This window comes from Anabrus simplex, chromosome 1, assembly GCF_040414725.1.
Source record: "Anabrus simplex isolate iqAnaSimp1 chromosome 1, ASM4041472v1, whole genome shotgun sequence".
Classification (NCBI taxonomy): Eukaryota; Metazoa; Arthropoda; class Insecta; order Orthoptera; family Tettigoniidae; genus Anabrus; species Anabrus simplex.
Window position 1 is genome coordinate 659,437,406 of NC_090265.1, and position 13,445 is coordinate 659,450,850.

The 13,445-nt window shown below is 38.4% G+C and overlaps 1 protein-coding gene across 3 annotated transcripts in view; it reads right to left on the bottom strand.

The window, feature by feature from the left end:
* Shc (SHC-adaptor protein) overlaps positions 1–13,445 on the bottom strand; it is a 179,903-nt gene that overhangs the window by 24,303 nt on the left and 142,155 nt on the right. For all 3 annotated transcript variants that reach the window (XM_067135813.2, XM_067135812.2, XM_067135814.2), the window contains exon 10: positions 10,905–11,015. In XM_067135813.2, the coding sequence (XP_066991914.2) occupies positions 10,905–11,015 (111 nt within the window). The remainder of the gene's footprint in view (positions 1–10,904; positions 11,016–13,445) is intronic.

Below are 13,445 nucleotides of genomic sequence, written 5' to 3' on the forward strand. Positions count from 1 at the left end.
AGACCAGTATTGATTGATTGATTGATTGATTGATTGATTGATTGATTGACGTACAATGGCATTCAAAGGGGGGGAAATGTCACGGTGGGAAACAAAGCAAACAACGCCTAACAGTTCTGTTATATGCCAATAGTGACGGAAGTAAAAGACTACCTCCATACGAAACACACCAATAATAAGAAATCCTGGATCACTATGAAAGTTTTTGAAGATTGGCTTCAAAGCGTGGACGCCAAAATGGGAGCGAAAGGTCGTAAGACCTTACTGCTCGTGGATCGATACCCAGCACATCCTTCTATTACTTCATATCTAAAGAATGTGACTGGAATTTTTTCCCGTGAATCACACAAGTGAGTTGCAGTTGCTCGATCTTGGAGTGATACGCAACTTCAAGTTGCTTTATCATAAGGTGCAGCAAGCATTCAGGTGTGTAAACGTTGGAAAGAAGGACAATAAAGATCAACATATTACAGGTATGATTTCTCCCATTTATTTCCTCTTTTTGCATGTTTATTCATGTTTATTTGAAATATTTACCCTAGGACTTCGCGCAGTACCATGCATTAAGGACCGTTACACACTAGGTAACAGGAATCGGCTACCAGCTGCCCGTGCTTGTGAAACATTATTTTAAACGGAGCTCTTCACACTGGGCTACTTTGTCTCGGCGAACGACCTTGAAGTAGTTAGTTCACTCCTGCTACAAGCAGCCAAGGCAGATTTTGCAACCCCAACTGGTGACAACTGATAAACCATCGCTGTGCACTGTGGTCTTCAGATTCTTCAGTTGCATTCCATTCAGAACTCCCTTCAGTGATTGTGCATTTTGTGTTCTTTCACGTTATGGATTCCGTTTCAAAATACTATTAACTGTACTAAATAAATTATATTCAGTATGAATGATATCTGGCTCCCTGGCTAAATGGTCAACCTATTGGCCTTCGGTTTAGAGGGCCTCGTGTTCGATTCCCAGCGGGGTTGGAAATTTTAACTGTGTACGGTATGGTTTGTGTTTGTCCCCACACTCTTCTTTTCATATTCATACAACACATCACACTATCAACAAGAACAGAAACACACAATAGTGAACGCACATAGGGTTGGCATCAGGAAGAGCATTCAGCCATAAAACGGGGCCAGATTCACATGGGCAACACAGTTCGCACCCCCGAGCCCACCACCATGGGAAACGCGATATAAGAATCAGTATGATATATCTAGACAAGTGGACTGAATAAACATGGAAGATTTCATTATGCAAATAATAGAACCATCCGGAACTTAAAATGTGACGAATGTAACAATAGAGTTGAGAAGAGAAATGCATGGTCTCAGGTAATGACCATCTCAGTTCAACTACCTCAAAGTTAAGGCTTATTTTTTTGCTTTTCTCAACTTGGTATCCATTCCCGTAATATTTTCCTTCACACTTTCGAAGAGTTCATCAAAAGGCGCGCGGCTGTGAGCTTGCATCCGGGAGATAGTAGGTTTGAATCGCACTGTTGGCAGCCCTGAAGATGGTTTTCTGTGGTTTCCCATTTTCACACCAGGCAAATGCTGGGGCTGTACCTTAATTAAAGCCACAGCTGCTTCCTTCCAACTCCTAGGCCTTTCTTATCCCATCGTCGCCATAAGACCTATCTGTGTCGGTGCGACGTAAAGCCCCTAGCAAAAAAAATACACTTGGTCATCACATAAATAATCAAATAATTTATAGAAACGTCCTTCCTTCCTCTAAATGATATATCAACAAAGGATGTAAATGAAACCTACGACACTCTTTCCTTCTTTCTTTTCGACAATAACAAGAGGCTGGCCAGCCGAATCAGAAAAGCATAGGGCCACTGTATTTCCTAGACAACCAAATCGGAATAAATACTTCACTCAAGTATCCATTTGTACTGTGACAGTCCACGATGTAGCTAACAGTCCTCTTGCATGTGCTCAGTCTACAGTAAGTAGCAAAGATTTAGAAATGTACAAGATTGAAATGAATAAAAGGAAACCAATTTTCAGAATATTGAACACTTGTATCATTTCAATGTAAAAGAACTGAGCGAGATGGCCAAGCAGTTAGTGGCATGCAACTGTGAGCTTGCCTTCAGGAAATAGTAGGTTCGAACCCCACTGTCGGTGGCAGCCCTGAAGATGGTTTTCTATGGTTTCCCTATTTCCACACCAGGCAAATGCTGAGGGTGTACCTTAATTAAGGCCACTTCCTTCCCACTCCTAGCCCTTTCCTGTCCCATCATCGCCATAAGAGCTATCTGTGTCGGTGTGACGTACAGTTAATTGTAAAAGAAAGAATATATCACCTACTTCCTGGTCCTAGCTCCTGTTCACTCATTACCATCACACACATAAAATGAAAACAGCATGCAACACTCAATCCAATTTCCATAGAAGCAGCAATCCTGGGTACCATCCCACTGTGCTATAACAAGACTGTACGATGCCTCAGAGTATTGTTCCATTACAAGTTGCTTTGATTTGAAATGAGTGATTAGCAACCTCAGAACATCAGACTCGCTAACATATTCTCCCCTGCTCCAGTCACATGAAAAATTAATTCATCCGTCCAACTTTTATATAACCATTCTTAACAACACCATATAAAAACATAAAGACAAACATATCATTCACTTTGGCAAGAGACCTGAATTGCAGAGTCGATAAAGATTTTGAAGTATTTAGAAGAGAAGGGCCTTTCTCTCATCAATACGAGGACGGAACTGACATACATCTCTCATAATGGGGGAAGCGCAATAGACCTGGTGTTCACAAAGTACAATAACATCCACACAATATATTCGGGCATAAAAAAGAACTTACCAATAAGGAAGCATCCACCAGTAGAGATCATCTTCCACATCACTTGCAAAAAAACAATTCCTCCCCCACCACAAAATACGTTATCTAGGAAACTGAACGTCATGAAGTTACAAGCGAAAAAGGACACAATTCAAAGCATTGTAAAAGAACCAGACCCTGAACCAGATGACACTCTTCTCCGATTAGAGACAACTCTATTGGAAGTAACTGAACGTCGCACTTCAAATCCTAGGAGATCTAAACCATGGTTCAATGCAACCTGTTGTAAGACCAGGAAAGCCGCTCTGCACGCCTTACACAAAACTTTGAAGATAAACACAGCTGAATCAAAACTTGACTATGCAGACAAAAGGAAGACTTACAAAAAAGAAATCCTCAAATCTGAAAGGAAAGAATATCTCAAAACACAAGAGAGGGCATTACTAGAACACGCCAAGGAAAAGCCATACAAAACCCTCCAACCGAGAACATCAAAGTTCTCCACAGAAATACCCATTGGACAGAGCACTTCACGTCTATTCTACAGACCATAGACATATCCTCATCTGTCCCTCAGACCACAATAGACAACGCAAAAATATACAACCCTTTACGACTGACGAAGTAAATACAGTAATCAACCAATTTAAGAACGGCAAATCATATGGACCGGACAGCATATTCAACGAACATTTGAAGGGAAGTAGCGCATATCTTGCTGAGGCCTGGACTGTCTTACTCAACCAGTACGTGGCTCAGGCTAAAATACCAGAGAAATGGAGATACTCCATCATAAAACTCCTATACAAGAGCAAGGGCAAGATGGATGATCCAAATTCTTATAGAGGTATAACTTTGGAGAATCGGGGCTCAAGCTCCTGTCCACTCTAATACTTAACCGACTAACAGCTCTAAGGGACTTAATGATACCTGATGAACAATTTGGCTTCCGGAAAGCATCCTAATTAAATCACATTGTAAAAATCCCGCATTATCCGTTCCTCGAAGAAATGATTTCCCGGATCAACCGTCCAGAAATTTCAGTTCCATCAATGCTAAATCCTAGATCATGCACTTTCCAAGAAACTGTATCTTACGAAAGGACGGCTACAGCACGGATCTTGGTGTTGACGTACTGTCATTGTGGTAATTTGAAGAAGTACCGGTACTGTACTGGAAAAGCAATCGGCAGTGAACTTGCATAAGGGATCATCTTAGCATCGCATTCAGGTAATATTGTTTAGAGAATCCTCGTAAATCATAAAGCAGAGAGTGCCCTCGACAATTGGAAGGAGACAGAGCGCATTTCTACAGCTCTATTTGAAGACGGAACGAGTTTCGTCAAATGTTCGTACGTACTTGCAAAATGTCTACATTATGTCCAGGGTTAGATTTTTCTTTTTTTTCTTTTTTCTTTTTTTTTCGAGTGTGTTGCTGAAGAGGTTTTTGGCATTTCCCTCAGGGCACTGTATAGTCACTGGGCTTTCAGACAGGAATCGAAACTGCTCCTTCTTAAGTAACACAAATTTAGTATTTTAATATTATCGAATACGAATGTTACAAGTCATTAATCTCATATTTGGTCCGTATTGACGACAGTGATTACATATAATTATAAAATATATTTGTTTAATGTCAACCTAGTCAATACTTACAATTACCACTATTGTGGTTAAATGATCATAAATAATTGAAAAATCGTGAACATGTTTCGCCCTTTTTAACGGGCATCATCAGCACTATGAACAACTTTAAAAATAATAGTTACACTTAAGACTGTCTTACATTAATCAATCATAGAAGATTGGAATAAAATGTGACATTAAAAGTTGATTTTGATACCATTATTAAAAAGTTATAAGTAAATCTTATAAACAACAAGTTAAAACAATTGTAGGTCAATCTCATAATCTAGTATAAAAAATATATATGTTAATGTTGGTAGGAAGATTGTCAAACGGCATTCGTCTGAAATTGAAATGGATCCATTTTCTTTAACATTTGGTGAAGGTCCATATTAAACTGTATTCATCAGCAAGTAGAAATTCGAAGAACAAAATATATACAAAACAAGGGCTCTAATTAATCATGTAGTAGAAGATTAGGTCAGGGATGATCATGGTAATTCTTCTTGAGTTAAATTGGTTATGTAACCAGTCGAATAAGAATACGTTGAATTATAAATACACGTCGTAAATTCACGACAATGCACTGGATTGAAGATATTTATCAATGTAATTGTAGTATCCCCTCTGTTGTGTAAATTTTCAATGATTAGAATGTTGGATAGACTGTAAAGAAAAATATAAAAAATGCATTTAAAGTGTATGTACAAAAATAACAGTTGTGGTTGTATACGGTTATGGGTTATGTAAAAATGCGTACTTATTCAAATGCCGTAGAGTGTGTAACTTGTTCTGTTGTTAGCAGTAATCTGACTGGCGTTTCTACTATGTGTATTGTATGGGTGTGGCGGAGGGAGGGGGACGAGTTGAGGGAGAGAAGAACTGGGCGGATTGGTACATACTGGTGTCGATATGGGAGGGGGATTATTCGGAGGGGGAATTATAGGTATGGTATCTGGGGGCGTGTTTGGAGTTGTTGTATTAGTAATTTTTAAAATATGCGGGATTCTCTTTTGATTTGGGATAACTGTTTTCAACAACTTAGGTATTAATGTGTACAAAGGACTCTTAATTTCTGTGTTGTCATTAAGGTTATAATCCTTATTAAACGTTTTGTCCAAATATATATAGATATTTTCAAATTCGTTTAGCAGTTTTCCCTTGTTAGTATTCTTTATTATTGTTAGATCTTTTTCTATTGTGGTAAAATGGTGGCCTGTTTCCTTCATGTGTGTACTCATAGCGGAATATTTGTTATGTTTTCGGCATTGAAATGTTCCAAATACCTTGTAATAAAACTTCGCCCAGTTTGACCAACGTATGAATAACCACACTGTGAAAAAGTCAACCTATAAACTCCTGAATTCTGATATTTGCTATTATTATTATTATTTATTTTATTATAATTAAAAAATATGTTCTGCGTAGTATTGGTTGTTCTGTAAGCTATGTTTACATTATGTTTGTTGAAATTATTGGTAATTTGGTGGATCATTGGGCTATTATAAGTGAAAACGGCATATTTATTTTTGCTAGGTTTATCCGGTTTGAGGTTAGTGGAGAGTTTGTTTTTTATCTTATATATCAGACGGTTTATCATTTCAATTTTGTATCCATTGGTTACTGCAAGGTTTCTTATGTAATTCAATTCAGTTCTCAAACTTTTGGGAGATAAGGGGATTCTTAAGGCTTGATATATTAGGCTGTAAAAAGATGTCTGTTTTTGTGTTCCAGGATGTAGCGAAGAATTATTTATTGTAATTGACAAGTGTGTAGGTTTTCTGTGAATTTGATATTTGAAGGAGTTATTAGATCGTGTAACTTTTATATCCAAAAAGTTTAAAGAGTTTTCATCTTCATCCTCTTTCGTAAATTTTACATTGGGGTTAATCTTGTTTAATTCGTCCAATATATCATTACTATTGGTGGTATTCTTGTCGATTATGACAAATGTGTCATCCACAAACCTCAACCATAAAGTAATTCCTTTTATGTAGGTTTTAATTTTCGTATGTTCTATCGTATCCATATAGATATCGGCTAGGATACCTGAAATGGGATCTCCCATCGCTAATCCATTCTGTTTGTAGATTTTACCATTAAAGGTGAAATAATTATTATCCAATGTAAATTTTAGTACAGTCATAAATTCTTCGATCTCCATTTTACCGAGATTACTGTGTTTACTGATATTATTGTAAATAATATTAGTGGTGGCTTTAATCGGAATATTTGAATACATGTTGACTATATCGAAAGAGCACATTATATGATGGGACTGTACGTTAAATTCGTTAAGGGTTTCGCAAAAATCAATAGAATTTTTTATTGGATGCTTGTTGTTAAAGGTATAGTGTCTTTTGAGAAAGTTCTTCCCTCCCTCAACTCGTCCCCCTCCCTCCGCCACACCCATACAATACACGTAGTAGAAACGCCAGTCAGATTACTGCTAACAACAGAACAAGTTACACACTCTACGTCATTCGAATAAGTACGCATTTTTACGTAACCCATAACCGTATACAACCACAACTGTTATTTTTGTACATACACTTTAAATGCATTTTTTATATTTTTCTTTACAGTCTATCCAACATTCTAATCATTGAAAATTTACACAACAGAGGGGATACTACAATTATGTTGATAAATATCTTCAATCCAGTGCATTGTCGTGAATTTACGACGTGTATTTATAATTCAACGTATTCTTATTCGACTGGTTACATAACCAATTTAACTCAAGAAGAATTACCATGATCATCCCTGACCTAATCTTCTACTACATGATTAATTAGAGCCCTTGTTTTGTATATATTTTGTTCTTCGAATTTCTACTTGCTGATGAATACAGTTTAATATGGACCTTCACCAAATGTTAAAGAAAATGGATCCATTTCAATTTCAGACGAATGCCGTTTGACAATCTTCCTACCAACATTAACATATATATTTTTTTATACTAGATTATGAGATTGACCTACAATTGTTTTAACTTGTTGTTTATAAGATTTACTTATAACTTTTTAATAATGGTATCAAAATCAACTTTTAATGTCACATTTTATTCCAATCTTATATGATTGATTAATTTAAGACAGTCTTAAGTGTAACTATTATTTTTAAAGTTGTTCATAGTGCTGATGATGCCCATTAAAAAGGGCGAAACATGTTCACAATTTTTCAATTATTTATGATCATTTAACCACAATAGTGGTAATTGTAAGTATTGACTAGGTTGACATTAAACAAATATTTTTTAAAATTATATGTAATTACAATTATGTTATCGAGGCCTGACATATGTTGCACCATACATACATATATAAAGCCATGGGAGATTTTGGGATTGATCACTGTTTTGGTCCTAATATAAAACTGGGAATTTCACGTTTTTATGTTAAAATATTATAAAAGGCACAGTCGTTTTATATACGCACGTTACATTTAAAAACTTTGTATCTCGCACTCATACCGACTCGTACAGCGAGCACACTTTCCAGCTGAGTTCAATGTCACGAATAATCGTAATTTCGGAAGTGTTAGTGATATTTTTTCTCTTTCCAATTTGAATGTGATTAGTGATGGGCAGAACTAAATATAATGCATTCAAGAACTTGAGGATTGATACTTTTGAAACCATATTCTCGCGTTCAACATAGCCTTTAAAAGTCGATTGTAGCCTAGGCCTAATTTACACTGTACAAGATTTCCATAAACTGACCAGGAACAGTAAACCGGTGACCAAATTACAATGGAAGATTAAAAAAATAAGGATTTTGCCATCATGTTGGACACTTTTGTACCTAATGTGCTTTATTTTATTAGATTAGAGAATGAAAAACTACTTGTGGTCGATTGTTGTTTGGCTTGGCGTTACGGGTATTAGATTTTTCGAAGAGTTTGGCTGTTCAAAGTTGCTGAACTGAAAGAAGTTTTCAAAGGAATACCGGTATGACGAAGTTTTCAGAGGAAAATGACGAAGTTTCCCCAGTAAAACTCAATGTAAAGTTTCGAGATTTTTAAGTCCCGTACTGGTAATAAACGTTTGAAGCCAGCTCTGCGATCTAACTTGCATGCCTCTCACCTGGAGGGCCCGGGTTCGATTACTGGCCAGGTCAGGTATTTTTACCTGGATATGAGGGCTGGTTCCAGGTTCACTCATTCTACGATTACCTTTAATTGAGGAGCTATTTAATGGTGATATGGCGACTCCGGTCTAGAGAGCCAGGAATATTGGCCGAGAGGATTCGTCACACTGACCATGCGTCACCTCATAATCTGCAGGCCTTCGTACCTAGGGCGGTCACTTGGTAGGCGGAAGGCCCATTGGGGTTGTAGTTTGGTTTGGTTTAGGGGCGTTTGTAAGATTATAAGTATACATATTCCATTTTTGTTATGTTTAGCCAAATTCTTTCATTCCCAGATTTTCCGTTTTCCCATGTTGTACTTTTCTTCCGCGGTCCCTCCAAAATCGGAGAATCAATGTTCCACTGTACTTGGTCGAATACAAACAGTCTAAGTATTAATTTAGAGAAAACAGTCTAAATGACATTTAGAAGAGGTGGGAAACTCCCAGCTGCAGGGTACATAAAATTCGAGAATAAAGATCTTGCCAGGGTCAATTCCTACAAGTATTTAGGCATGACTTTACAATCAAACGGAAAAAGCTGCACCAAACACATCACACACAAAGCAGCCTCAGCAGTCGCAGCAATGAATGACATCAAGGTTCTTCGACAATTATCTATAGAGACAGCAATAGCCCTATTCCATATCAAGATCTCCCCCATCATGATATACGCATTAGAGATTATCTGGGAGTACCTAACAAAGGACAACCTAGCTGTACTAGAACGAGTGAAGGCCACGTATCTCAAGAAAGCTCCCTGCCTGGCAAAGAACGCTCCTTCGAGGTTAAATTATGAGCTGTCAAGACAACCCTTCTATATAGAAGTTCTACGATTAAGATTATCATTGCCTTCCATGTCACAATACCAAGCCTTACTTCAAGAGCTACAGGATTAAAATAGATTTCTACTGAACAGACGCCATGATGGCGTCGGAATGGAAGAATTCTAGCTATGACCTGCGACACACCATGACATGCTTCGCGGTCCATGGATTTCACTACAAAATGTGCAACAGAAATCACTTCCACGAACCAAATGGAAAGTGCGAACTGTGTGGAAAATTCTGCCAACGGTATCACGCAGAGCTGTGCTCCAAAAGAACAGTATCTCTACTTGAACTACGCAATTAAGATATCTTTCCTATATGCACATTGTGTGCTATCCTCCTATAATAATGATAATAATAATAACATATTCAAATGTATGCTTAAAAGCTGATTAATCGTGCATCCTTCTTCATTCAGTAATTAACAAGTTTTTGTTTTTAAATTACACATTATCTGGAGTATGTGAATGCATGTTAAAATTAAAATTGAGTAAGCACATTAAAGTTCTGCATTTATTTTAAATTGATGTAGGCTAAAAAGAGAAGAAGAAAAAAGAACAAATCGTCCCCACTCTGGCAAACCAGCGAAACTGACAAACTAAGGAATCTGTAGTTCTGAAGTTCTGGTCTAGATTTTATTATTTATATATTGTCTACCCTCTGACAAAGTCTCACATCTGCAGCTGGTTCTGTATGCCTAACACATAAAACCAATAATTAAATATAAACATTGATTTGACATGAGTAATCAGAACTTCTTTCAGCTCTCCTAACCTTTTGACAATTTGCAGATTCGTTAGTTTGCCAGAGCAGGGACGAAATTTATTCTGATGGAAAATCAGAATAAAAGTAAAATACAAAAATACAAGCCTTTACAAACATTTCACTTAACATCACCACTCCTATCTACTATTCGCAACATGTTAAAGCACAAAATGAATTGTATGCTATGTGATCACAGCCAGCAAAGGAGAGGGAATTTTAGTGAAGGAATAGTCTCCTGAGGGCTTTTCATTGACAAAGACAAGTTTCCACGAACAGGGAAGGCAGTATAGCTTTGATGTCTGTTTTCAAAGAATGCTATCTAAAGACTAGAACTGCACACTGTTTTTTCCTAGGCTAGTGAAATGAAATGGTGTATGGCTTTTAGTGCCAGGAGATCCCAGGACGGGTTCGGCTCGCCAGGTGCAGGTCTTTTGATTTGACACCCGTAGGCGACCTGCGCGTCATGATGAGGCTGAAATGATGATGAAGACAACACATACACCCAGTCCCCGTGCCAGGGAAATTAACCAATGATGGTTCAAATTCCCGACCCTGCCGGGAATTGAACCCGGGACCCCTGTGACCAAAGGCCAGCACGCTAATCATTTAGCCATGGAGCCGGACTCTAGGCTAGTCAGAAATAGTTAACACAATATTTAGGAAGAAACTCATTATACAATCAAAGACAAGTGGTAAATAGCAGACTTTCTCAATTCCTTGCACAATAAAAGGAATACTACTCACCACACCTTCAGGATCCACAAGCAGAAGGTGTTTCTTGATGCCACCTTGCATACCAGTAAGGACGTACTGGCCAGGAGAGCCCTGCGATTCTCGCACTAAGAAATCACCATCCTAGAGATTATAAAACGAACATCTTGTGATCATAACCTTAATCAATCATAAAACCAACAGCAGGAACTACACTATTAATACCTAGGTTACGAGGATTAACTACATAGGATAAGTTATATAAATATTTCAGTAAAAATTATCCGTAAAGACTAAAATACAATTATTACTGCTATAGGAAATCAAATAAACATAGAATAATAATGCTATGTGCTTTAAAATTTCTTGAACTAACATCAGCCTAAGCTAGGTACCAGAATTCTTTCAGGGAAAGGTTTTCTTTTTTTAATGTGCCACTATATCTACTAACAAAGATCACCTGCACTTTCCTCTTAGAAGTCAACTGACTGTGCAAGGATTCAATTCTTATGAAGAAGTGGAGAATGTCTTCATCCTTTTGCATTTTCAAGTTTGTCCTCGTCTCCTCTTTCTACTGCTCCCTCATCATCCCATGCTGATCTTTTATGTGCCTGTCCTCCTACATGCTCCTTTTTCAAGTTCCTATCTCTGTATATGTGACCTGATATGAAACTTCTTGATTCCTTGGTTCTTTTCCAATACTTACATTGATCCAATGGCTCCTATTCTCCTGTGTTTGTCCCATACTCCTAGCCTTTTAACACATGTATTTATCTATTACATCTCTACCTTCTTTCATATGTTTATCCAGTTTTCTTCTGATCCTGCACTCTCTCCCTCGAGACTGAAGAGATCCTGTCAAGATAGCTCCTCAATGAGTATTGATACCTGCCCTCCTCATGAAGGTGGAAAGCAGAAACCAGCTCATCAGGAGCTGAGAATAAATGGATGTAAAAGAAATTAAACTGATGAGGAAAGAGTGTGTCTACCTGAAAATGGCAGAATATGAACAAGTGCCAATTGTCCTCGTCTTTTTGTATTTTCATGTTTGTCCACATCTCTTTCTATTGCTCCCCCTTCCCATGCTATTATGTGTTCCTTTTCATTCTCCTATCTCTCCTTGTGTGACATGACAACACAGATATTAGCATCTCTAATTCTTTAAAGTAGTCACATCCGAGGTATTGACATGATTAAAACACAGGAGAAGAAAAAATCAAAAGAGTATTTGGAATAAATCATCAAAGGATGTCATGGCTCAATGATCAACTTTGTCTTTTCAGAACGCAGGGTTCCCAGAATGGTCAGATTTTAATTACATATGGTCAACTCTTGTAGACTGAAGGCTGGATGTCCGTATCATCCTTAACATTCCTGTATCTCATACACTTATGCTTCCCTCCACTAGACTGAAACATAGAATACTTTCCAAGGCAGATACTGCCTACCCTCATTGCAAGATCTCTGCACCCAGCTGTAATAGCTGCACAAAATTTATTATTTTACGGAAATGTCCTATTTGATGATCCAAACAGAAATGAGTAGACCAAATTAACGACTGCCTGAAAGTGACGGAGCTGGACAAGAATAAGACAGACTACTGACAGACGGTAAGAAGTGATGGGACCGAGCAAGTGGCTGTGTGGTTTGGGTCACATAGCTATCAGCTTGCATTCGGGAGAATTGGCTTTTAGTGCCGGGAGTGTCCAAGGACATGTTCGGCTCACCAAGTGCAGGTCTTTCGATTTGACTCCTGTAGGCGACCTGCGGGTCGTGATGAAGATGAAATGATGATGAAGACGACACACCCAGGCCTGGTACCAGTAAAATTAACCAATGATGGTTAAAATTCCCGACCCTGCTGGGAATCGAACCTGGGACCCCTGTGACCAAAGGCCAGCACACTAACCAGCTGGACATACGGGAGATAGTGGATTTGAACCCTACTGTCAGCAGTCCTGAAGATGGTTTTCTGTGGTTTTCCATTTTCACATCAGACAAATGCCTTTGGTTGTGGTATCATACACAACCATTAATCCAACTCAAGGGAGATAGGGCCACCTTCCCTAATCTCCAATTGAGTAATTCCTGCCTGGCACATCCACATTGCGGGGGTGGGCACCCTCTACTCCAGTAGGCCAGTGTAAAAGTTCAGGTGGGGACCCAGTCCCACAGGGTATAATGTGGAACCCATGCCTAGGGTTACGGGTGAAGACCTTAAAGGCGGATTCGGCAGAGAAGGAAACCTTCGGAATGGTGGAAAAGGCGGATGAGGCAACCCACCCTCACTGAGATTAATTAGGTGAGGTTATAAGGTGAGTAGACGGGACTCCTTAGCCGTGGTGAAGGCAACCTGTCTACAAGTAGGATGCTCCAAAATCAATATCCCCGGCCAATGGATAGGGTTGAGCACGGGGTTAAAGGCCTCACCTCGTAAAAAAAAGCACTGTTCAGAAGACTTCTACGAGAAAACTGGACGGAAATCAAAATCGGCAGCAACATGGGAAAAGGACACGAGTAAGGAAAGCGGATATAAACATGGCAACATGGAAATGTAAGAATTATGCTGAAACT